The sequence below is a fragment of the Mastacembelus armatus genome, chromosome 20 (genome assembly GCF_900324485.2).
Source record: "Mastacembelus armatus chromosome 20, fMasArm1.2, whole genome shotgun sequence".
NCBI classification, from domain to species: Eukaryota; Metazoa; Chordata; class Actinopteri; order Synbranchiformes; family Mastacembelidae; genus Mastacembelus; species Mastacembelus armatus.
The window spans coordinates 18,354,316-18,378,884 of record NC_046652.1 but is presented as its reverse complement, the minus strand read 5'-3'; the positions used below and the strand labels follow the sequence as shown (position 1 = coordinate 18,378,884).

At 43.3% G+C, this 24,569-nt stretch overlaps 2 protein-coding genes across 2 annotated transcripts in view; one reads left to right on the top strand and one right to left on the bottom strand.

Annotated features, from left to right (window-relative positions):
• LOC113121849 (uncharacterized) overlaps positions 1–24,569 on the bottom strand; it is a 1,077,549-nt gene that overhangs the window by 961,318 nt on the left and 91,662 nt on the right.
• On the top strand, positions 1,850–22,776 carry LOC113121874 (NACHT, LRR and PYD domains-containing protein 12-like). Its single transcript, XM_033325774.1, has 11 exons — positions 1,850–1,874; positions 2,039–2,237; positions 4,845–5,038; positions 5,141–7,079; positions 9,167–9,343; positions 15,578–15,751; positions 16,201–16,374; positions 18,339–18,512; positions 20,109–20,282; positions 20,651–20,824; positions 21,099–22,776. The coding sequence occupies exons 2-11, from the start codon at positions 2,107–2,109 to the stop codon at positions 21,106–21,108; spliced, it is 3,321 nt and encodes a 1,106-aa protein (XP_033181665.1). The 5' UTR covers positions 1,850–1,874; positions 2,039–2,106; the 3' UTR covers positions 21,109–22,776.

The window sequence follows — 24,569 nt, the reverse complement described above, 5'->3', positions numbered from 1 at the left end:
TGGTTCAATAAAAGTCTTCTCTACACTCATTTCTTTAGTCTGGCAAAAAGCATCAGTTCATATTTTTAGGTCTATAATAGTCCGGACCTCAGCTGGTGAGGAGGCTTCATTTCCTGGACCTCAGTCAGTTTTAGTTGAAGCCCCCTGGCTTAGAGCTTCACTTCACTCCATCCTGAGTGTTTCAGTGTGTGTGTGTGTCAGGAAACATTCCTAACATGCCCTTGATGATCTTCTGAACAAAGGTGTGTCCTCAGCCTGAACTGTTTCCTCATACTCTTCTCACCTGTTCACGCCTCCTGAATCACACAGGTGATTTCACAATAAATGGAAAGGGGCGGGGCCACAGTGAGTAACCAATCAAAGCACAGAGGCTGCAGCTGTTTGATCAGAAAACATTGGAAGAGGACAGAGGAGACCTGGAGACCTGTGAGTACTGATCCAATTTTATGTTTCCTGTCAGACTTTATCAGAGTCATGTGGTTTCTCAGCCTGATAGAAAGTGATGTCAGTAACTCTGACACATCTGGATCTGGATTTAAAGGGGTGAGGGTGGTCTCTGGTCTGTCAGGGTCTTGTGATGTCAGTGATGTCAGTAACTGACACATCTGGATCTGGATTTAAAGGGGTGAGGGTGGTCTCTGGTCTGTCAGTGTCTTGTGATGTCAGTAACTGACACATCTGGATCTGGATTTAAAGGTTCGATCTGTTTTGTTTCTTTTCAGTCATTTTGTAGAGGTGAGAACTCTGACACAAAACATGTTGTTATTGTTTTTATGTAATGATGTAAAAATATAATGTCAGACCTTCTTGGGGGGTCAGGTTCTGGGTGGTGGGCCCAAAAATCAGTCTTAAAGGTCCAGCACACCTACAGTACAATATTCCAAACGACATGACTGCCTCATTGCCAAGTCATACAGCAATTTGAAATGACAGTCAACAAGTATGTGGCCTCACATCTGTGTGTGTCTGTGGCTGTTGGTTAATGTGTGTTTGGCTGGGACTGACCTGAACACACTGGTCTGACTTCATTCCAGGACCAGGAGCGTCTTCAGTCTGACACTGAGGCTTCACCCACATTCCAGTGATTTCATCAGTAGCTTCCTGTTTTAATGGATATTGTTGTCAACAAGGCCTGGAATTGAATTTTAAGGAAATCACTACTGGTTTGGCTTTTTATTATTATTATTAGACCAACATCACATTTATCTTAAGCCCAAAGAGTCTTAGGGACTTCCTGTAGAGCAGGGATGGCTGCAGCCTCTGGTTTCTGACTAAAATGTGTATATCAAAATAATATGTGGCACCAAGTCTCTTTTTCATGTGCACAGTTACAGAAAAACTTTCTTAGAATCATCCAATCGACGAAAATAGAACAGAGACATGTCTTTGGTAGGTTGTCAGTCAGTAGAGTCTGTGCATGTGATTGAAAAAGGGCCCAAATCCTCCACTGTCACTGTCATTGTTGAGACATATGAGGAGTCGATGGAAAAACACTAAATTTCTGAGTCTTTGTTAGTTGAACTAATTGTGTTTTAGATCCAAACTAATGTGATGACATCACAGTCACTGATTTTGCAGCCCTGGTACAAATACTGCAGGGTTGGATCAGGTTTGTTATCAGCAGACTGAACCTGCTTCTTTGCATCCTGATCCACTGCTGGTCTCTGGACTGAATGTCCCCGTAAGATAAGGACAGAGACTGTGTCAGTGAGCTGGGAGAGACTCTGAGAACTTCCTGTGATGTTGTTGACTTCCTGTTTGTGTTGCAGAGCGTCCACTCACTGCCACATGTGAAGAAGAGCAAAGTGTGAAGTCAGACTCCATTTTAAAGTCCACAGAGAAGAAGAAGGAGGAAACAGGAAGTGGGAAGCACGGTGAGTGTTAATATGACACCTGCACATATTGATCCATGTCATTGATGAATGTTGGGATTGAGTCTGGTTTAGACTTGTGTTTCCTGACGTCACAGTCACACTGTGTCTCTGGGATGGTTCCATCAAACTAATGTCCAATCAATAAGAAGCTGCTGCCGTTACAGGGGGACAGCTGACTGGGTTTGTTCCTCTGGTGTCCTGGGTCCCTGGCTCCCCTCTCAGACCACAGAAGATGAGTCTTTGTGGGGGGGAAGAGGAGGACAGACCAGGGTCTGAAGGATCCAGCTGTCTGTCCATGAAGAGTGACTGGTCCAAAGATAATCCTCCAGAATTCAGTCTTGAACCTGGACCCCCAGACTCAGGGTAAGAGACAGTTTCTAGTGTAAACTGAGCTGAAGATGAGTCTGTGGTCTGGAAGACAAAATCCTGATCCACTAACATCAGGTGTCCTTTCCTGTGATTCATTAAACAAACCAAAACAATGCAGTGCTGTGGTGCAGGAGACCCGTTGGCTTCCCTTTCAGCTGCACTCTATGGTTGAGAGGAGATATCCAACTTTAAATATATATAGAATATATCAAATTTAGGCTGTGGGCAGAAAACGGACTTTTGTGCTGGAGGATCAGATATTTAGTCCGAAAAAACCTGTTTCCTGGAAACATTTCAGGCCGACTGACACCAATCAACATATTTGTGGTTGGAGTTTCTAAGAGGCCGTGTCAGTAGTTAGTGTAGTCCCCGACAGAAACAACAGACCGAAGCTCTTCATCTGCATTTAAATGCAGTCGTCAGAAGGAATTCACAGCTTCCAGGTGGAAAACCATCTCCGTGGTAACGGTCCCTCCCCCTGCACACCTCTGTTGACTGGTTGGTTTTTTCACTGCAGTTCACAGCGAGTGAGAAAGGACGTGAACATCCAGTCTAGAGCGTCAGCTCCAGCTGCAGAGCTAACGTGGTCAGTTCTTAGTATTATTAAATGTCTCTGCATCACTTTGACTCTACGCAGCCAAAGCAGGTCCACAAAGGATGGAATATGAGACCCAGCTCAATACTGTGCAGCACAGTAGTTCACTGAGCCAACCAGTCCCAATGAACACAGCTGCTTTTTGGATGCAAACACATGTGCAGCGTTAATGTTAATGCGTAAGATTGTGGCACCAATGAGGAACAGCCCATTAAAGAAACAGAGCTGTGCTTTATGCTCTGCTCTCTGATCAGGGTTTAGGTTTGGTGTCTCTGTTTGTCGGCCGCTTTTCTGACTGATTATTAAACTCATAAAGCCTAACACGGTCTGGGCCGGAACAGACTCCACCATCTGGCCCTTCTGTCAGTGAACATAGATGGTCTCAGTAGTATTGATTCTGAATTGATCAATGATCAGTTGATGTTGAAGGAAGCCCAGTTTGAATCAGCCTGTGTTCTCACAGTCCAACCTGTTTCTAGATTCCCCTCTAGAGCTTTGTTGTATCAGCATTAACACAGTGTCATTCATTGTTTATTGTGCAGGGCTAAGGATTTACTTTGTCTGTGCAGCACCTGCATCTGCTACCATGGAAATACTTTCTGTGTCTCCATGTGCCACATCAGATTCCTCCCCCTCCTCCAACGATGCAGGCAAAGTTCTGCTTTCAAGTCTAACAACACGACTGAGAGTAGATATTATTTTATTGATGAGCTGAGCTATTGTTCAATTCTAATATCTGATCTTATCTAGCATGTTGATTCTGTGGCCTATTTATTCAGTCGCTCTGTTGGACTCTGCCTGCAGACTTTAAAAAAAGCTGGAGATGCTCATGATGTCACAAAGACATTTAGACAGAAGTTTCCACCAAACTGCTTGGAAGGTAGTAAGTCCTGCAGCCACAGGACGACCTGCTGTAGGTCTCTCCGACAACATGGTCATGACATCAGGATCAGCTGCCTGGACTTTCTGAAGGCTTGTGTTTCAGTCCATTTCCCACAAGTGTGTAGCATAAAGAGACGTGCAGTCAGCTGGAAACAAAGTCCTCTTAACAGCAGGCCTGGATAAGGCTGCACTGACAACAGCACAGATTTCTTCCAGCATTAAAGAAAACCTGTCTCTTCTAATGTGAGACTGTGTTACACAAACTGAACCTCCCTTTGCTGTTGTCCTGGACTAGATCAATGCAGCAACACTCTGCCCATCCTGGACCCAAACAGGAGCCAGTTTGTCCCTTTAATGCTTCAGTTGATTGACAACACACACACACATAATAATGAGACTAAGTCAAACTAAAGCAATTGAGGAAAGAGAAACACATCTTTCCACATGTGGAGCAGCTCAGGCCTCTGGCTGTTCTAAATAGAGCTCAGCCTGTGTCTACAGTGGTAGTGACTGAAAACATCCCAGTTGTTCCCAGTGTTATGTTTGTAGTCCCCTGGTGCTGCTGTTGCATCAGGAATGCAGTGGTTGAAACCCTTCCAAAAAACTCCAACATGCAGTTCTCCTTCAGTTTCCTGCTGTTATTGTGCAGCTTTGAAGGGATTGATCCACTTCCAGACGTGGTGTCATTGATGCACTTTGGAAAAGGAAGTTGGTTCTTTTTCATTGAGTTAGTAAAATGATTCCATCTCCTTTGTTCAGACTGAGGAGTCTCATTGTTTGATGACTTTATTTCTGCTGTCACATGGAAATGTTTCTGTCTTATCACTTTTTCTGTTTCTCACCACATTTCTCTTCTTCTCTCTTCTTTCTTTCCCTCAATGAACATCTCACTGGATCATCTTGATGTTGAGCTGCAAACCTTTGCAAACTGACAAACTCAGTGTTGAATGTTAATCAGATTCCAAACTTCATTATCAGCCAGTTCAGCTGTGGAGGAAAACTGATTTAAAGCCAGCTGGGAGACAGCTGGGAGTTTCCAGCTTCTGTCCAGTCAAACAATAAGAAAGTTTCCTCACTCAACATGTCTCCACCTCAACTAATCCCAGTTTGCTTCATGTCCACAGGGACAGGACCAGGACTCAGGGCTCTGAGGAGCAGTGTCTGTCCAGCTGTGCTTTGTGCCAGGACGTCCTGAAGGATCCAGTCTCTACCAGCTGTGGACACTGGTTCTGCAGACAGTGCATCACATCATACGGGGACCAGTCTGGTTCACCAGGAGACTGTCCCTGTCCCCAGTGTGGAAAAAGACCCAGAACCAGTAGGATCCACTGATTGTTCTACATTTGAGTTGGTCCTTCACAGTTGAGATTCTGTGTCACACAAACGTCTGTTTGATTGGACCCTTTTTCTTGTCTTCCAGTGAACTCTGGTCTGCAGGAGGTTTTAGATCAACATAAGACCAGCCTGAGGAGCAGATGTGAACGTGTGACTGAAGGACCTGATCCAACAGGAAGTGGAACCCTCCTCAAAAGGATCTACACTAATCTCTACATCACAGAGGGACTGAGTGAAGAGGTTAATACCCAACATGAGGTCAGGCAGCTGGAGACCACTTACAAGGTAATGAAGATAAGAAAAGAAGATAAGGATGAGAAAGACAAGATCCACTATGACAACTCAATTAAATGTCATGAAATCTTTAAAATCCTACCTAAGAAAGAAAAACAGGCAGACAAACGAGGTTTGTCTGACAAAGATAGACCCATCAGAGTGGTTCTGACCAACGGCGTCGCTGGTGTTGGAAAAACCTTCTCAGTGCAGAAGTTCAGTCTGGACTGGGCAGAGGGCTCAGACAACCAAGACGTCAGTCTGCTGGTCCTGCTTTCGTTCAGGGAGCTGAACCTGATCAAAGATGAGCAGATCAGTCTTCTCAGGCTGCTCCATGTTTTCCATCCAACATTACAGAAGGTCACAGCAGAGCAGCTGGCTGTCTGTAAAGTTCTGTTCATCTTTGACGGCCTGGATGAAAGCAGACTTTCACTGGATTTCACCAACAGGAAGGTGGTGTCTGATGTCACACAGGAGGCCTCGGTCAACGAGCTGCTGACAAACCTCATCCAGGGGAATCTGCTTCCCTCGGCTCTGGTCTGGATAACTTCCCGACCCGCGGCGGCCAATGGGATCCCTCCTACGTGTGTGGACAGGCTGACAGAAGTCCGAGGCTTCACAGACGCCCAGAAGGACGAGTACTTCAGGAGGAGGTCCAGGGATGAAGAGCTGTCCAGCAGAATCATCTCACACATCAAGGCATCCAGGAGCCTCCACATCATGTGTCAAATCCCAGTCTTCTGCTGGATCACTGCTACAGTTCTGGAGCACATGTTGACCACAGAGCAGAGAGGAGAGCTGCCCAAGACCCTGACTGACCTGTACTCACACTTCCTGCTGGTTCAGACAAACAGGAAGAAGCACAAGTACCATGAGGGACATGAGACGAGTCCACGGCAGCTGACGAAAGCTGACACGAAAGTTCTTCTGAAGCTGGGGAGGCTGGCGTTTGAACAGCTGGAGGAAGGAAACATCCTGTTCTACCAAGAAGACCTGGAGTATTGTGGTCTGGATGTCCCAGAGGCCTCGGTGTACTCAGGAGTCTGTACAGAGGTCTTCAAAAGAGAGAGTGTGATCTTCCAGAAATCAGTCTACTGCTTTGTTCATCTGAGTGTTCAGGAGTTTCTGGCTGCAGTCTACATGGTCCACTGTTACACTGACAGGAAGACACAGGTACTGGAGAAGTTCCTGGGTGGAAAGATGTACTCCAATAGGGAATATGAAAATCGATGCCATTATGAGACAATCTTGTCCCTGGGAAAACATTCAACATTGGATAAATTCCTGTTGGGAGCCATGAAGAAATCCTTGGACAGTAAAAGTGGCCACCTGGACCTGTTTGTCCGCTTTCTTCATGGCCTCTGTCTGGAATCCAACCAGAGAGTCTTAGGAGGCCTGCTGGGTCAGACAGAGACCAGTCCAGGAACCATCCAGAGAGCTATCAACAACCTGAAGGAGATGAAGAGATTTAACAGATTTGACAAATTTCTGTCAGATCCTGACAGAAGCATCAACATCTTCCACTGTCTGATGGAGCTGAACGACCACTCAGTCCATCAGGAGATCCAAGAGTTCCTGAAGTCAGGGAACAGATCATGGAAGAAACTCTCTGAGATCCAGTGCTCAGCTCTGGCCTACATGCTGCAGATGTCAGAGGAGGTTCTGGATGAGTTGGACCTGAAGAAGTACAACACATCAGACCAGGGACGACTGAGACTGATTCCAGCTGTGAGGAACTGCAGAAAGGCTAAGTAAGTCCAGATGTGCCCAAGTGAAAAAAATCCATTTTTGTATATTTTCTAAAAGTATATTGAGTATACTTTTGAAATACTTTGAAATACTTGAAGTTGTGTTAAAATGAAACCAGTGAAGTTGCTGGAAGCTGCAGTATAAATCTGCTTTAGTACATGAAAAACCTATTTTTCACGTATTATTGGGTACTTTTGCTGCCCAAAATACTACACTACTGTTAAAATATACATGAAACATTTGAAGTTGACTTGTTGCAAATGTCCAAAATCTATAGTGACATTAAACTGACAGTGTATTACTAATAGACTTTGAGCCAAAGTAAATGTACTTGAAATATACTCTGAACTCATTTGAACTATGTATGAAATACAATAGAATGAGGTTTGAAATGTGAAAAAAGTATGCAAAGTATATTTTTCCAAGTATTTGAGTATTTGTTGTGAAAATGAGCCACTGACTTTGTGTTAAATTGCAACCAAGTTGAACATGTTGCATTAAAAGACACAATGATATTGGATTGATATTCCTAGTAAATATAAGTCCACTATAAGCATCATTGTGTGTTTAATAAATACACCAACACACCATACACCCTCTGAATGGATTCTCCAACACTGAGTCTGAAATGTAGATACTTGACTTAGATTCCAATCCAATGATGTTGGACTAAAAGCACTACTTCCTGTCAGCATGTTCTCAAATGCTCTTACTTTGAAAAGCCCAGTGCACTTTGAAGACGTTCTAAAAGGATTGAAAATAATCGGAACTCCTACACAAAGTCCAAAACCCGTCAGTCCAACAAATATTGATTTGAACTCTAACACTATTAAATCCAGCCATTTAAGGGCTTTGGAACAAAACAAGTCATTCAAGGTAACAACAATAACAATAAACAGGAACAACAGTTTGTGTTTTCTATTAGTGAGGTCAAAGTATTATTTGGCTGCACCACTATGGGACTAACATGGATTTTAGTGATCTTCAGGATTCTGCATAGTTCTCCGAAGAATTCTGTCCAAACATCCAAAATACATGAAGTAAACATGTAGTATGAAAGAGTATTTTGAAGTGAAACTTTGTCCACAGGAATTAGACCACTTCCAAGAGTCCACTTTCCCACAGCCAGGAACACATACATTGTGTACTTTAAATAAGTCTACTGAAATAGAGCTCAAGTTAAATGGAGGCATAGTATTATATTTGGAAGAGAATGAGACAATTTGAAGTAAAAACACAAACCATGAACAGACTTTTGGAAAATATCAGTAAATATACTTCAAAATCTGTTGAAAGTAAAGTGCACTTTGAAGAAATCTGCTAAATGACTAATGAAGTAATGAGATCATTTCAATATACTTTGCAAACATTGACTTTGAATCTGCTTTTTTTGTCTCAGTAACTCTTTGACTAATCTTGTACTTTGGAGACTCACCAAAAATGTACTTTTACTACGTTTCAACACAAGCACAAATACACTTGGTAAAATGTGTGAACACACTTTATCTGCTAAAAGTAGAATTGAAGTCTGAAACAATAGATTGATTTTTCACTTGGGTGATCATCACCATAATGTTCCTCTTGTTTATTGTGAGAATGACAGCAGCTGGATTTTGTCCCAGATGTTCTTGAGCTGTTCCAAATGGTGTCAGTCCAAAAGCTGCAGATGTTCCTGTTGTTTTTTTCTCTCTGTCCAGTGAATGAACACAGTTCTTCTTTTTCTTTCCAATGGTTTTTCCATGGGACACATTTTTCTTCTGTTTCTCTTCACACACTGATGTTTTTCTGCCACATGTGGACAAATGTCCAACATTGGAATAAACAGGGACAGGCCTGTTGTGGAAGTTCCAAAGGAACTGAGTTTTCTCTGCTTCCTGTCCAAGATGAAAGCAGAACAAAGATGAAGCGTGTGCAGTGTGACAGAGAGTGAGAAGAATTCTTATTTCATGTCCAACCCACTGAGAGAAGATCAGCTGAACCACTGATGTGAAGACACAACAGGACATGTCCCTGTTTGACATCAAGTGATTCAACTCAATATATTGTCTCTGTCATAATAACAGCTTTTCTAAAATATGTGTCCTCACAGACTTTCTGACTGTGGACTCTCAGAGACTCACTGTGAAGTCGTGGCCTCAGCTCTGAAGTCCAACCCCTCCCATCTGACAGAACTGGACTTGAGCTGGAACAGAGACCTGCTGGATCCAGGAGTGCAGCAGCTGTGTGGTGGACTGCAGAGTCCACACTGTAGACTGGAGACTCTGAGGTCAGTTGACTGACTGTTCCTATTGTAGATCTTAGATGTTGAATCCACAACTAAAGCTCCTGTGAATGTTGGTTGTTCCATTCAGTGTTTTCATTGTTCTTCTATTCTCAGCAGACTAAGAATGATTCCTTCAGTTTCACTTCATTTCACTGAGCTGTCTTCAATAATGTGTGTTCACTCATATTGAATAGTCATATTAATAATGATGTGTTTCTTTCTATAGAAGCTTTGAAGAACAGAGTGTCCCAAAAATGTCATCTGTCAGGAAGTTGTTCTGAATCCTTTGTGTTTCTAAACAAACTGTGGAAACAGTCCAAAGCTGAAACGGTTTCAACTGGAACTGTCCAGTGTTTGTCCAAGTTTAGATCCCAACAATATGTCAATATTGGACCAGACTAATATCTGACCTGATCCTCCTGAGAGCCAGAAGGAAAAAGGTTGGAATATTTCCATTTTGGAATAGAAGTGAAGACTTTGGGACGTGAGAAACAAAGTCCTCTTTCTTTTTGGGGAAGAACACGTCCCTGTAGTGGACATTGGGTCTTGCTTTGTCCCAAAAACCACACAATAAGCATCAGTTTGCTGACGATAATGTTGGATTTTCTCTGCATTTCTATCTGATTTTTCTCACTTGATAAAACTCAGAGAAAACATGTGACACAGTCAGTTGTCAACAATCTATGAATGGGATTCCAAAGCTTGTGTTTAGTGGCCAATGACACAGTGGGGATCAGTCCCAACACAAGGACATGATCTGGTCTGTGCATTGGGACTGGGCCATTAGAAAGCAGTTCTCAGCCTGTTGTCATTGCCAAGGCCTCAAATCCTGATGCTGTGTGAAGAAGCTTTGAGTAGTTTTTGTTCCTGAACTGAAGCCAGCAGCTTTTGGTCCTGACACTGTCCACCCAGTTTGTTCCCTGATCCAAATCTCATTGTGAAGAACAAATCCACAGTGTCTCTATAAAGTTGATCCCATAGAAATGAAAGCACATGTGGAGCACAGAGACACACAGATGAAATCATGTGTCCAGGTGGTTGAGCTGTGTTTAGTGTCTGAGCTGCTGCTGCTGCTGCTGCTTTACCTCTGTGCTGTGCTGAGGCTGCAGCCAATAAAGCCAGAGAAGAAGATGCAGAGAGGGAAGAGACAGGAGACAGGAGAGCCTGGGGGAGCTTCCTTGGCTCAGATAGAATAAGGAGGAACAACTCAATGCATTGTTTTGCTGCACTTTGGAACTGGGTCAACAAACTTTAAGCAGGAAACTTTAAAGCTGCACAGTGACAGTATGAGCCATCAACTAGATTGATTCTGCTGTTGGCTGGAAAGCAGCTTCTCTTCCCATGTGCTGACAATAATATCATGATATAGTCAGACTATTATTACTATTATTCTGACTGTTCTCATATTATTCTTCTCATTATTATCATTCTACATTTCCCTTCAGGGATTAATCAAGTTGATCTCATCTCATTATTCTAATGAAAAGAAGAAGAATTGTCATCATCATCATCACCATCCTCATTGTCATCAACATCAGTGTCACATTGGATCTCCTTCTGTTGGTTCTACTCAAACATTTAACAAGAGACACGTTGCTTCTTTTCAGGCTGGGATCAGCTCGTGGCTGCAAGAAGACGTCTCTTCTTGGGTTTGTGGCTGCAGCCCCGAGCTTCACACAGACTTTTTTATTTATAGCAAACAAGGTTACACAATAGTTGCACAGAAGACCTTTAACATATATCACGTTCGCTTTAGAAACAAGGAAACTGGCTTTTGTCCCTATAGATTCATGAAGTTCAAACAGGGGGGCACTTGGTGTCACAAGTTCCTTGCCCCTGAGCGGGTCTGTTTCACTTCCTAAAAGCATACATTCTTTCAACATATGCACAACTGACATGTGTTGAGCGGTCAACATTCAAAGCAGTCAAAAGTTCAATTACTCAACAAGATCACATGTACATTTACTTATAGCAGTGAGTAAATTCTATGATAAACAATTTAGACTTTTGATCCTAACATTCCCTCCTGTTTGACGCTCAACACATCAGTTGTATATGTTTCCCTAAGGGATTTTCCATATTCAACGTCATAAAGGTCAAATGAGATGGTGTCAGGTAATGGAGGTTGGGCGAAAACCTTCAAAAAGGGAAAAATTCCCAACCAGCCTACAGCACCGCTGTACGACTCCCTCATGGGTCCATCCTTCTAAAATACTAGTAGTAGTAAAAACAAGAAAAATAAAGAAAATACTGGAAAAGGAGCATAATACTTGAGAAAACATTTAAAGTTCTTCTTCATCTTCAGAGGGTTCCATAGCTGTGAGGAGAGGATATAACTGATCCAGTGGCAACCACACTTGTATGCCAAATTGGAAACTCCTCTGCTTGGAACATGTGGTGTTATTAATGACTTTTGTGTTAGCAGGACAGACCGTGCTTGCTGCCCCTAGGCACAGAATCAGCCAGTGGAGAGCCATAGCTGGGAGTAAGGATCAGATGGTCTCTTCGGCAGCCAAGGGTTTTGATACCGGCTGACTTCCACCTTACTCGGCTCCCAAAGGCTGTAATACTTTACAGTGGCTCTGGTGAATCCACGTAGGTCTCTCCTGGATCTTTACTGCAGTGGGAGTGGTCAGGATCACTGTATAGGGCCCCTCCCACTTAGGAGTGGACCAGGCCTTCCTTTTGATGACCTTTATCAGGACTTGGTCACCAGGCTTAACTCTCTGCACCTGTGGAGACAAAACATCTCTTGGCAGATTATTTGCACTCATAACTTCTCTAGTCTGCAACATCTTACTCATCCATTCAGCTAGAGTAGTTTCCCCTTGAGGCTTTTCACACACATTCTCACAAATGGGAAGTGTAAAAGATCTTCCATAAAGGATTTCAAACGGGGTCAGGCCTCTGTCTGTTGGCGTGACCCTCATGTACAGTTTTACCAGAGGGAGACATTCCACCCATGTTCTTCCCGTTTGCTCCATTGTTTTCCTCAGTCTCATTTTTATAGTGCCATTAGTTCTTTCTACCAGGCCTGCACTTTGGGGATGGTATGAACAGTGGTTCTTCAGCTCAAAACCCAGGTGCTTAGACATCTGTGTAACTACTTCATTCACAAAATGTGGACCATTATCACTGTAGACTCGCTGTGGGATTTCATGATCCGGAATAATGTTTTTACACAGAGCTTTAGCCACTGTCAGTGCATCAGCACTTTTGCTGGGCACAATCTCAACCCACTTAGAGTATGCATCTATCAAAACAAGACAATACTTGTATGTCTGACATTGTGACAACTCTATAAAATCCATGTGAATAACTTGGAATGGATAGTCCGGATTAGGGAATCTCCCTCTCTTTGGTCTGAGGTTTCCCTGTGAGTTATGCTTACAGCAAGTCAAACAGGATTTACAAAAATTTTTTGAGTAGTTATTAAAACCTGGTGCATAGAAATACTTTTCCACTGCATATACCATCCCTCCTGTTGACACATGGCAAGGCCCATGCGTCAAAATAGCTGCGGTATGATAGAGACTTCTAGGCAGGCAGAGTTTATCTTTTACCTTAAAAAGATCCTGCTCTATCATGGCCCCTTCTTTGAGCCACAGCTGTTGCTCAGCAGGCGGGGCACGCTTTTGCATGTCAGAAAGAACTTCAGTATCAATAGGTTGATTGATGTGTGCAAGGAGGTACAAGTTGCATTTGCCAAACTGGCCTTGGGCTGCTGTCTTAGCAGTAGCATCAGCTTTGGCATTACCCAATGAAATAGTATCTGCTCCCCGCGTGTGCGCTGCACATTTACAAACTGCCACTTTGGCCGGCAACTGGATTGCTGCAAGGAGGTCTAGCAACAGCATAGAGTGCTTTACTGATTGCCCACTGGCCGTCTTCATGCCCCTTCGGGCCCACTGTGCAGCAAAGAAGAGCAATGTGGAGAAAGCATACTGACTGTCTGTATAAATGGTGACACTTTTCCCTTCTGCTAACTGACAGGCTTGTGTTAAGGCAACTATTTCCGCTGCTTGTGCAGAGAAATGAGAAGGGAGTTGACCTGCAACACAGACTTCCTGTTGAGACACCACAGCGAAACCACACATGTTTTCTCCTTTATCATTCTTAAAACAAGAACCGTCTACAAACCACACTTCCCCTTCAGCCAAGGCTACATCCTTCAAATAACTACGAGGTTTACACGTCTCCTCAGTGTTTGTAATACAACAGTGTGGTGTGCCTTCCTCAGCTGTGGGCAATAATGTAGATGGATTGAGTGTAGAGCATCTTCTAACTCTTTACATGACCATGGGCGTCTAACTAAGAGGAGAGGTTTGTTATCTCCACTTACTCCAAAATGAGGATTAGGTACCTCAATTGCAGGAAAAATGCTAGTCGGGTCCGTTGGTGGCCACGGTGGGGGATCAGGTCGTGGTCCCCATGGCTCATCACGTTTGACCATGGCTGACAGCTCTGTCTGTACCTCACCGTAAGGGCCATACTGCTTTCCCGACCGCGAATGGGAAGGACTCAGCCAACCAAACCCGAACGGGAGAGGTGGAGGAGGAAGAGGGGGAGCGAAGCCTGAAGACGAACCTTGAGACTGCGGTTCCGTCGCCTCCAGCTTGGCCTTTGGTGCTGCAGTCACCTGTGGCCCTCGGGCCGCCAATTCCCCTTGGGCTGGCTTAGGCTTCTTTTTCTTATCCTCCTCCTGTTGGATAAGTGCTTGGGGCCTCCCAACAAAATCAGCAGGGTCCTCTTGGAGCGCTGCTATGAGGGATTTCTTATCTTTCCTTTTCTGTCTGCGCTTCTCAGCTTGTTCCTGCCACTTTACTGCTTCAATAAGCTGAAGTTTAAACTTATCAATTTTCTTAGGTTCTGCTATAGCCATTTCTGCTTTTAACTGAGTTACCAATTTATCGCATGCGCAGGTTTCCAATTTTCCTGGAAACTCATACTTCTTCTCCCATTCCCCTAAATACCTTGCGGATCCAGGGGAGTAAGTGTTCATAAATTTAGAATCCCCAGCCAATTGGGGTTTACTGTTTCCCTTTCCCATAGTTGCAACTTTTGGCACAAGCAAACGATCAGTCACAACAGCATGTGGATCGTCCACTGTATCAAGCTTCTACAGATACTAATTACCTGCGGATACAGCCGTCCACCACACCCAACTTTTCAATTTTTACTTGTGCCCAACAAATAACACACAGTTTAAATAGGTAGTGACACTGCTCTCCTCAGCCGACAATAGTCCGTCAACTACCATCAGTCACACATTCTCATTCACTCACACGTGTTTCAGTATCCCTGATACTTCTTTTCATCCCAGACGAATAGCGCTTTTCCTATTTAAGTGTCCCTGACACTTCTATGTCCCAGACATAGGGTTCGTCCCTGACGAACTCTTGCAGCTGCTTCCTAGTGTCCCTGACACTACTATGTCCCTGACATAGGGTTCGTCCCGGACGAACTCTTTCAGCTGCTTTCTAGTGTCCCTGACACTGTATGGGGTCCCGGACCCCCCAACCACGCAGCTTACCCCAGCTCAGATGTACGTGTCTTCTGGCTCGGCTTCCGTCAAGCAGAAACGATGGAGAGGACCAACGTTGGAGAGAAACAGCTGACCTCCCGTCGAATTCACGAGGAAGGGTTTTCTTCAACCTCCTGCGAGGCTGACTGCGCAGATTTCAGCGTCCTGTCCTCGCTGTCCTCCTCTTCACCGTTGATGCTGTATTGGAAACCGGGCGGAAACACCAATAAATGTTGGTTCTACTCAAACATTTAACAAGAGACACGTTGCATCTTTTCAGGCTGGGATCAGCTCGTGGCTGCAAGAAGACGTCTCTTCTTGGTTTGTGGCTGCAGCCCCGAGCTTCACACAGACTTTTTTATTTATAGCAAACAAGGTTACACAATAGTTGCACAGAAGACCTTTAACATATATCACGTTCGCTTTAGAAACAAGGAAACTGGCTTTTGTCCCTATAGATTCATGAAGTTCAAACAGGGGGGCACTTGGTGTCACAAGTTCCTTGCCCCTGAGCGGGTCTGTTTCACTTCCTAAAAGCATACATTCTTTCAACATATGCACAACTGACATGTGTTGAGCGGTCAACATTCAAAGCAGTCAAAAGTTCAATTACACAACAAGATCACATGTACATTTACTTATAGCAGTGAGTAAATTCTATGATAAACAATTTAGACTTTTGATCCTAACACCTTCTTTGCTTCTTTATTCAGGTTGTTTGGCTGCAGGTTGTCAGAGACCAGCTGTGGTTATCTGGTCTCAGCTCTGAAGTCCAACCCCTCCCATCTGAGACACCTGGACCTGAGTCAAAACAACTTGCAGGATCCAGGAGTGCAGCAACTGTGTGGTGGACTGCAGAGTCCAGACTGTAGACTGGAGACTCTGAGGTCAGACCCCATGTTTAGGTTGTGTGCTGAGATGAATGTGATGTGAAAGTTGTGCTGACACTAAACTGCAGACATGAGGCTGATATTAGACTGATCCACACTGAGGATCTTCATGGGAAAGGCTGTTTTCCCTCTCAGAGAAATGTGGCTGCACAACATGAGTTTGTATAGATGGAGCCACAGGTGGAGCTGGCAGAGTTTCAGAGCTGAAGTCACTCCGTCTTTATTGAAGCAGCAGCATGTTGGCATTCATATTAATGACAGCTCTTTGTCCGTTTTTGGATGGGACTGCTTTGAACCTGCATGCTGTTGGCTTCAGCTGTTTGGAGTTTCCACTTTCTAAACTTCTACTTTCTAAACCTTCTTCAGCTCTGAACACATTCTGAAACATTCAACACTTTCAAGAGGAACTTTGGTTTCTAACGTCACATCTTTGATCCTTTATTCAGGTTGGAGAAGTGCTGGTTGTCAAAGATCAGCTGTGGTTATCTGGTCTCAGCTCTGAAGTCCAACCCCTCCCATATGAGACACCTGGACCTGAGTGAGAACAACCTGTATGATCCAGGAGTGCAGCAGCTGTGTGGTGGACTGCAGAGTCCAGACTGTAGACTGGAGACTCTGAGGTCAGTTCACTGACTGTTTGTTCCTATTGTAGATCTTTAGTGTTGAATTATTGTTTGAACTCAGTGTTTGCACAGACATAACTTCTATTGAAGTTGATTTTCTTTTCCTGTCTTTGGATTTTTCTGAGGCTAAATTCAGTCTTTAGTCCCAAATGACTGAGTCTCACAGAAAGTTGGTCTCATTGTGTCTAAAGAGTCACATGTGTCAGCAGAAAATCCTCTGAACTAATATTTGTTGGAAATGGATCCAGTTTCTTTGATGCAGTAGAAATATTTCTTTGATCATTGATATTGATGGTTGAGAACACACACAGACAGGTGTGTTTCCATCACTTCAGAGGACATTCCATTGACTTCCATTGATTTCCTGGAGACAAAGCCAAACCAGAAGCACTACTTGGTGAACCCTAAGCACAAGCTGAACCTCAACTTCCAGACAGCTTCTTCCACACAGAAATCCAAACAGGTCCTGGACTAGATTATTGGCCCCTTTGGGGACACGTCCATTTCCAATCCCCTTCCTGTTGTTCTTGAGATCCAGATTCCCTTGACTCCATGTAAATCCAGTATTTCAGCTCAGTCCTTGTCAGATTCCTCCACAGACTCCTGGGGAATTCAATGATGCATTTTTGAACACACATTTATCTACTTTGGATGGTTGAACTTCCTCACTGAGCCCACAGGATTTAATTTAATCTTTTCACTCTACATGTCCTACTGTACTGGCGTCTATCGCCCCCCTCAGGATGAAGAGACCTAAAGTCTCTACAGAACCCTGGTTAAATGATATGAGCCAGAGTTGAAGAAGATGCTGCCCACAGGCAGAACGTCAGTAGAAGAAAGACCGGCTCCATGTGTCTGTGGGAATCCTGAGAAACTCTTTGAAGGACTACCAGAAAACCATTCAAACTGCTCCATCTGACTGTTTGTCCAAAATCCTGGTCAGCTACTCTCGTGGCCCAAGAGCTTTATTTAGCAAACCTGTCATTGATCCATCCATCAGTGGACTGTCCAATGTCTCTACAAGAACCTTTTAGTGACAACAGGACTTCTGCTAGACAAGACCTTGCTAACCCTGTTTGGGACTGGGCTCAGGGTTTGATTTGCTCTGTGTCTTCAAGCACTTTGAGCCTGTTTCATTGTCTTTTCTTTCTGAAGTGGTGAAACACTTGAAACCAACCCCCTCTCCCCTGGATGGACTTCCTGCTAAGGTCCTTAAGGAGGTTTTTAGCTCTTTCATGAATAAGTGCCTCAGTCAAGGTGTGTTCCCAGCTGATTTCAAACATGCAGTGGTCACTCCGTTACTGAAAAACCATGTTGACCCCTCAGTTTGATCCAGTTATAGACCAGTTTCTCATCTGACATTTCTCTCTAAAGTTTTAGGAAAAGTGTTTTTTAATCAGTTTCTGTCATTTTAGAAGAAAATCCCAGTTTTGAAGTCGACCCAGTCCAGAATGGGCACTATTAAAGATCCATCCTGATATGATGTTATCAGGTGAATAAAGCCAGAGAAGAAGATGCAGAGAGGGAAGAGACAGGAGACAGGAGAGCCTGGGGGAGCTTCCTTGGCTCAGATAGAATAAGGAGGAACAATTCAATGCATTGTTTTGCTGCACTTTGGAACTGGGTCAACAAACTTTAAGCAGGAAACTTTAAAGCTGCACAGTGACAGTATGAGCCATCAACTAGATTGATTCTGCTGTTGGCTGGAAAGCAGCTTCTCTTCCCATGTGCTGACAATAATATCATGATATAGTCAGACTATTATTACTATTATTCTGACTGTTCTCATATTATTCTTCTCATTATTATCATCTACATTTCCCTTCAGGGATTAATCAAGTTGATCTCATCTCATTATTCTAATGAAAAGAAGAAGAATTGTCATCATCATCATCATCACCATCCTCATTGTCATCAACATCAGTGTCACATTGGATCTCCTTCTTTGATTCTTTATTCAGGTTGGGGAACTGCAGGTTGTCAGAGACCAGCTGTGGTTATCTGGTCTCAGCTCTGAAGTCCAACCCCTCCCATCTGAGACACCTGGACCTGAGTGGAAACAACCTGCATGATCCAGGAGTGCAGCAGCTGTGTCGTGTACTGCAGAGTCCAGACTGTAGACTGGAGACTCTGAGGTCAGTTCACTGACTGTTTGTTCCTATTGTAGATCTTTAGTGTTGAATTATTGTTTGAACTCAGTGTTTGCACAGACATAACTTCTATTGAAGTTGATTTTCTTTTCCTGTCTTTGGATTTTTCTGAGGCTAAATTCAGTCTTTAGTCCCAAATGACTGAGTCTCACAGAAAGTTGGTCTCATTGTGTCTAAAGAGTCACATGTGTCAGCAGAAAATCCTCTGAACTAATATTTGTTGGAAATGGATCCAGTTTCTTTGATGCAGTAGAAATATTTCTTTGATCATTGATATTGATGGTTGAGAACACACACAGATAGGTGTGTTTCCATCACTTCAGAGGACATTCCATTGACTTCCATTGATTTCCTGGAGACAAAGCCAAACCAGAAGCACTACTTGGTGAACCCTAAGCACAAGCTGAACCTCAACTTCCAGACAGCTTCTTCCACACAGAAATCCAAACAGGTCCTGGACTAGATTATTGGCCCCTTTGGGGACACGTCCATTTCCAATCCCCTTCCTGTTGTTCTTGAGATCCAGATTCCCTTGACTCCATGTAAATCCAGTATTTCATCTCAGTCATTGTCAGATTCTTCCACAGACTCCTGGGGAACTCAATGATGCATTTATGAAAACACATTTATCTACTTTGGATGGTTGAACTTCCTCAATGAGTCCACAGGATTTAATTTAATCTTTCACTCTACATGTCCTACTGTATTGGCCTCTATCGCCCCCCCTCAGGATGAAGAGACCTAAAGTCTCTACAGAACCCTGGTTAAATGATATGAGCCAGAGTTGAAGTAGAGGCTGCCCACAGGCAGAACATCAGTAGAAGAAAGACCGGCTCCATGTGTCTCTGGGAATCCTGAGAAACTCTTTGAAGGACTACCAGAAAACCATTCAAACTGCTCCATCTGACTGTTTGTCCAAAATCCTAGTTAGCTACTCTCATGGCCCAAGAGCTTTATTTAGCAAACCTGTCACTGATCCATCCATCAGTGGACTGTCCAGTGTCTCTACAGGAACCTTTTGGTGACAACAGGACTTCTGCTAGACAAGGTCTTGCTAACCCTGTTTGGGACTGGGCTCAGGGTTTGATTTGCTCTGTGTCTTCAAGCACTTTGAGTCTGTTTCATTGTCTTTTCTTTCTGAAGTGGTGAAACACTTGAAACCAACCCCCTGTCCCCTGGATGGAGTTCCTGCTAAAGTCCTTAAGGGGGTTTTTAGCTCTTTCATGAATAAGTGCCTCAGTCTAGGTGTGTTCCCAGCTGATTTCAAACATGCAGTGGTCACTCCGTTACTGAAAAACCATGTTGACCCCTCAGTTTGATCCACTTGGCTGGAAAGCAGCTTCTCTTCCCATGTGCTGACAATAATATCATGATATAGTCAGACTATTATTACTATTATTCTGACTGTTCTCATATTATTCTTCTCATTATTATCATTCTACATTTCCCTTCAGGGATTAATCAAGTTGATCTCATCTCATTATTCTAATGAAAAGAAGAAGAATTGTCATCATCATCACCATCCTCATTGTCATCAACATCAGTGTCACATTGGATCTCCTTCTTTGCTTCTTTATTCAGGTTGTGGAGCTGCAGTTTGTCAGAGACCAGCTGTGGTTATCTGGTCTCAGCTCTGAAGTCCAACCCCTCCCATCTGAGACACCTGGACCTGAGTCACAACGACCTGCAGGATCCAGGAGTGCAGCAGCTGTGTGGTGGACTGCAGAGTCCAGACTGTAGACTGGAGACTCTGAGGTCAGTTCACTGACTGTTTGTTCCTATTGTAGATCTTTAGTGTTGAATTATTGTTTGAACTCAGTGTTTGCACAGACATAACTTCTATTGAAGTTGATTTTCTTTTCCTGTCTTTGGATTTTTCTGATGTTAAATTCAGTCTTTAGTCCCAAATGACTGAGTCTCACAGAAAGTTGGTCTCATTGTGTCTAAAGAGTCACATGTGTCAGCAGAAAATCCTCTGGACTAATATTTGTTGGAAATGGATCCAGTTTCTTTGATGCAGTAGAAATATTTCCTGTGTTGTATTTATAATCTTGTGTTGTTCATTCATTGCTTATGTTTGTTGAAAAATTAAAAAGGAAGTTGATCTTTGATTCTTTATTCAGGTTGTGGGGCTGCAGGTTGTCAGAGACCAGCTGTGGTTATCTGGTCTCAGCTCTGAAGTCCAACCCCTCCCATCTGAGAGAACTGGACCTGAGGTGGAACAACCTGCTGGATCCAGGAGTGCAGCAGCTGTGTGATCTTGTCCAGAGTCCAGACTGTAGCCTGCAGACTCTGAGGTCAGTAGTGGGCTGGAGTTTGTCAGTATCAAAGCAAAGATCCAGGATTTCCTGTAAAGCTCCAACCTTCTCAGTGAAGCTGTGAGAGGAGAACAGGGACAGGCTTCAGGATTGGACAGAAAGACAGAGAGAGAGACAACAGTCAGCCAATCAGATCAGCCAGAAGCTTGTTGTGATCATGTGTTTGAGTTGATGTGAAGACGACTGTTGCTGATGAAGTGAGTCTCTGTGACCTCTGGTTTCTGACCTCTGCTCTCTCTGCTTCTCTCTGCAGGTGGAAGTGATGGTCTAGATAATATATATATACATATATATAAAGGTTCCACTATCAGACAACACTCTTCAGAAGAAAATTCTTCGACCTTCCAGTTCCACCTAAATACAGAGGTACATTTCAAGGCATTAAATGGGGTCTGCCCATAACATAATTTCTTCAAATACTGATTCAAGCTGATGATGAAACAGCACAGCGTTTTTTTTTTGACTGCGATCAAGTCAACAGCCTGGGGTTTTCCATGAATAAGTGGCTGAAATTCAGGTCCTTAACTGTGGACCTTCTGTCCTCCAGAGCAATTCAGTCTTGAATGCAGTCAATTCAAGGTCACAACACAAACCATGAACTCCTAATGAATATGTTGGTTGTGTTAACCCTAAATCGATCGTCAGACGATCATTCAGATGTGAGAGACCCTTCCAGGACAAGTCGGACCCATTGGCCTAACCTGACCAATATCTGAGGTAGAGACTCCCAGGCGATGGCATCAGATGTTTCTGCAGGCTGCTGGGTCCAAAACTGAAGCATGGGACAGGACGGAGCCATGTCCTCACTGTCCCACAGATGGTTTGTGTGATATTTAGCAAGTGGCATGCTTGCTAACATGGCTAGACCAATCAAGCCGTGTAAATGATCCCTGTTAGCTGATTGGCTTTTTTATTAGAAGCTATGTGATTGGCGGAGCATCCGTGGGCTCCCGCCCTGATCTTCTGCCAAGATTCAAATCTGTATCCTGTGAAAACAGAAATCTGATCTGACCAAAGAAATGAGTTGAAACACTGAAAGAACAGAGTTTAATGTTTGCGAAGCAGATTTTAAAACTTGGAGAGACTGATTTGTAACACTGAACAAAATAAAGCAACATTCAAATCTTACTTTCCACTGTTTAAAGTTTTAAAACCATTTTGTAAGTGCTGAGTTTTTGTAAGTTTCATATCATTTTAGCCTGTTAAGGGTCAGAATGAGCAGATCTGAAACTGAAAAAAATGAGTTGAATGTTTGCAAAGCAAGTTTTAAAACTTAAAGACTGATCTGTAACACTGAAAAGAATGGAGCATTTTTTCAGATATTCAAATTTTATCAAAACTTTTAATCATAACATGAATCATAACTTTCAGTTTTGAAACCAAAAGTTTCTCATTCAAAATGTATTTGTAAACAAACAGGCTCCCTCTAGTGGTACAAAGAGGAATCACTAAATTAAATATCAGTTCCTGTTAAAACAACACATTGTCATTGAATCTTTGAGTATTTTTGTCCATTGAAGTACAGGACAGTTGTTATTGAACTTTTAGGTCCAAGTCATTTTAATGGAATCATTCTTTTCCTTTTTTATTCAGCTGTGTGTAAGCACAGGGCAGTTCTAATGTTCAAACTGTGGATTTCCAATGTTAAAGTGGCTGACAACAAGAAATCTTCTTCTTAGGAAGAAAACTGCCTGGTTTTTTAACTGTGCAGAGCAGTAGCTGAATAGTTAGGCCCACTACGCTACTGGATTTTAATGTTGGTCATTATGGTGGAACTTGGTCTAAAAAGTTGGAGAACCACTGATTTAAAGCAGCTTTACAGTATGAAACCTGAAAAAAAGTGTCAGTGTCACTTTGAGTTGGAATTCCAGCTTTAAGCAGCTCTCCAGTGTGGAGCTAGCTAATGAGAAAATCTGTTTATTAGTGAAGGCCAAAAGAAAGAAATCCTTCCATTAAAGTGATAGTTTGGTTTGCACAGATTGAAGCTTCATCCAGCTCAGGACTGTTTGGATTATTAGAGCATTAGAAGGTTTTTTTTAAGGGAGCTAATGTTGGGATTAAATCATTTCTCCAAGAATCAAATGTCTGATCACTTCCCTTTATTTTGTTCCATATCCATATGTCTGACAAAAGGAGATGTGATGTCTGTCTGTCATCTCATTGTTTCTGCCAAATCCAGATATTTTTGTGTTGTCAAAAATCCTAGTAATTGTACAATAGTAATATCTCGGGGTGGAACAATATCACAAACACCAGCCACAATACGTATCGCGGTCCTCTCACGTCCCCTGCTGCCCATTGTTGTAGTGTTGAGATCGCAGAACCCCCGGACACATTTAAGTCTCCTGAGTGGGAACATTGTGGTTTTCCAGTGGAGTCCACCAATGGACTGTGTGTCGGAGACAAAGCGCAGACCATCTGTCCAAGCTGTTTCCCAAAACTTCCTTATCCGACAGGAAACACTTCTAATATGTGAAGTAAAAGCCAAACTGGTGGAAGAGCTGAGCGATGCAAAGTTCATTGCTTTAACTAGGGATGGGTGGACCTCCTGTGCAGCTCAGTCCTTCATCAGGATCACGGTGCACCACGTTACGGACAACCGGATCATTGCACATCCTGTTCTGCAGACACGCGCTGTCTATGAAAGCCACACAAGTGATGATCTATGGGAAATACTACAGGGAGCTGCAGCAGATGGAAAATCCACTATTCCTGTGACAACACATGACGCTCCAAATATTGTTGATGCAGTTGAAGCAGCCGGATTCTCAGCAAATACTGGATGTTCTGCTCACACAGTTAATCTGGCACCACACAAGGGAATGGGCCTTAACCAGATGTTGCCAAAGGTGGTCAGCACTACTGCTGCAGCAGAACTTAAGGACCAACAGGAGATGCTCAGACCGCCTCCACACAAGCTGATTCAGGATGTTCCCACCAGGTGGAACTCGAGCTATGACAATGCTTGAGCGCTACCTTGAACAACAGGCTGCTGTTTTCTCAGCACTTCCAGACAGGAGTGTTAAGAGGAACATGAAGGACATTGTTCCTCTGTCTGATGAAGATGGAAAAGTAGCTGAGGACATCATTCAGGTTCTTAAACCACTGAACATGGTCCCAGCTCTGTTGAGCACAGAACAGCTGCCAACAGTTTCAATGATAATGCCCCTGAATCACACCATCCTGGAGTCTATGAAAGTTAGTGACACAGATCCAACAGTTGGTAAAGATGTCAAATCTGCCATTTTGTCTGACTTCATGAAAACAAACCCAGAATCTGACTCAATACTTGTGCACTTTCTTCATGTGAGCACTACACTTGACCCACGTTTGAGGTCGCTGCCTTTTCTTGATGAGACCATGAGCAGCAACATCTTTAACAGCCTGATGGAGAAGATTCTGGAAAACAATCCCAAGCAGGTATTTTTGGGTTTGAATCCAAACTTTATTGAATCAATTCAATTTGACCCAAACTATTTAGTTTCCCATAGTCCTGCAGTGCATATTACCAGTAGATATGTCCTGTGAGAACCACTTTACAAATACAATATAGATGGAGATTGTTTTCATTCAATTTCAGCATTTAACTCTAAACAGAAACTGAGATAATCAGAAATGAGCATCACTATGTTTGTTTTTCAATATTAACTTGAAACTATTTTGTGGCTTTGTCCTTGTTGGGCCCAGGCCTCACAGGAGCAGGTAGAAGTTCTTGGTTTTAAGT

Bases quoted from the DNA above. Each gene is read 5' to 3' on its own strand.
- LOC113121874 (XM_033325774.1), top strand. From the start codon at position 2,107: ATGAGTCTTTGTGGGGGGGAAGAGGAGGACAGACCAGGGTCTGAAGGA. The intron at 5,039-5,140 runs GTAGGATCCACT...CTTGTCTTCCAG, and splicing joins TGGAAAAAGACCCAGAACCA to TGAACTCTGGTCTGCAGGAG. The intron at 15,752-16,200 runs GTCAGACCCCAT...TCCTTTATTCAG, and splicing joins TGTAGACTGGAGACTCTGAG to GTTGGAGAAGTGCTGGTTGT.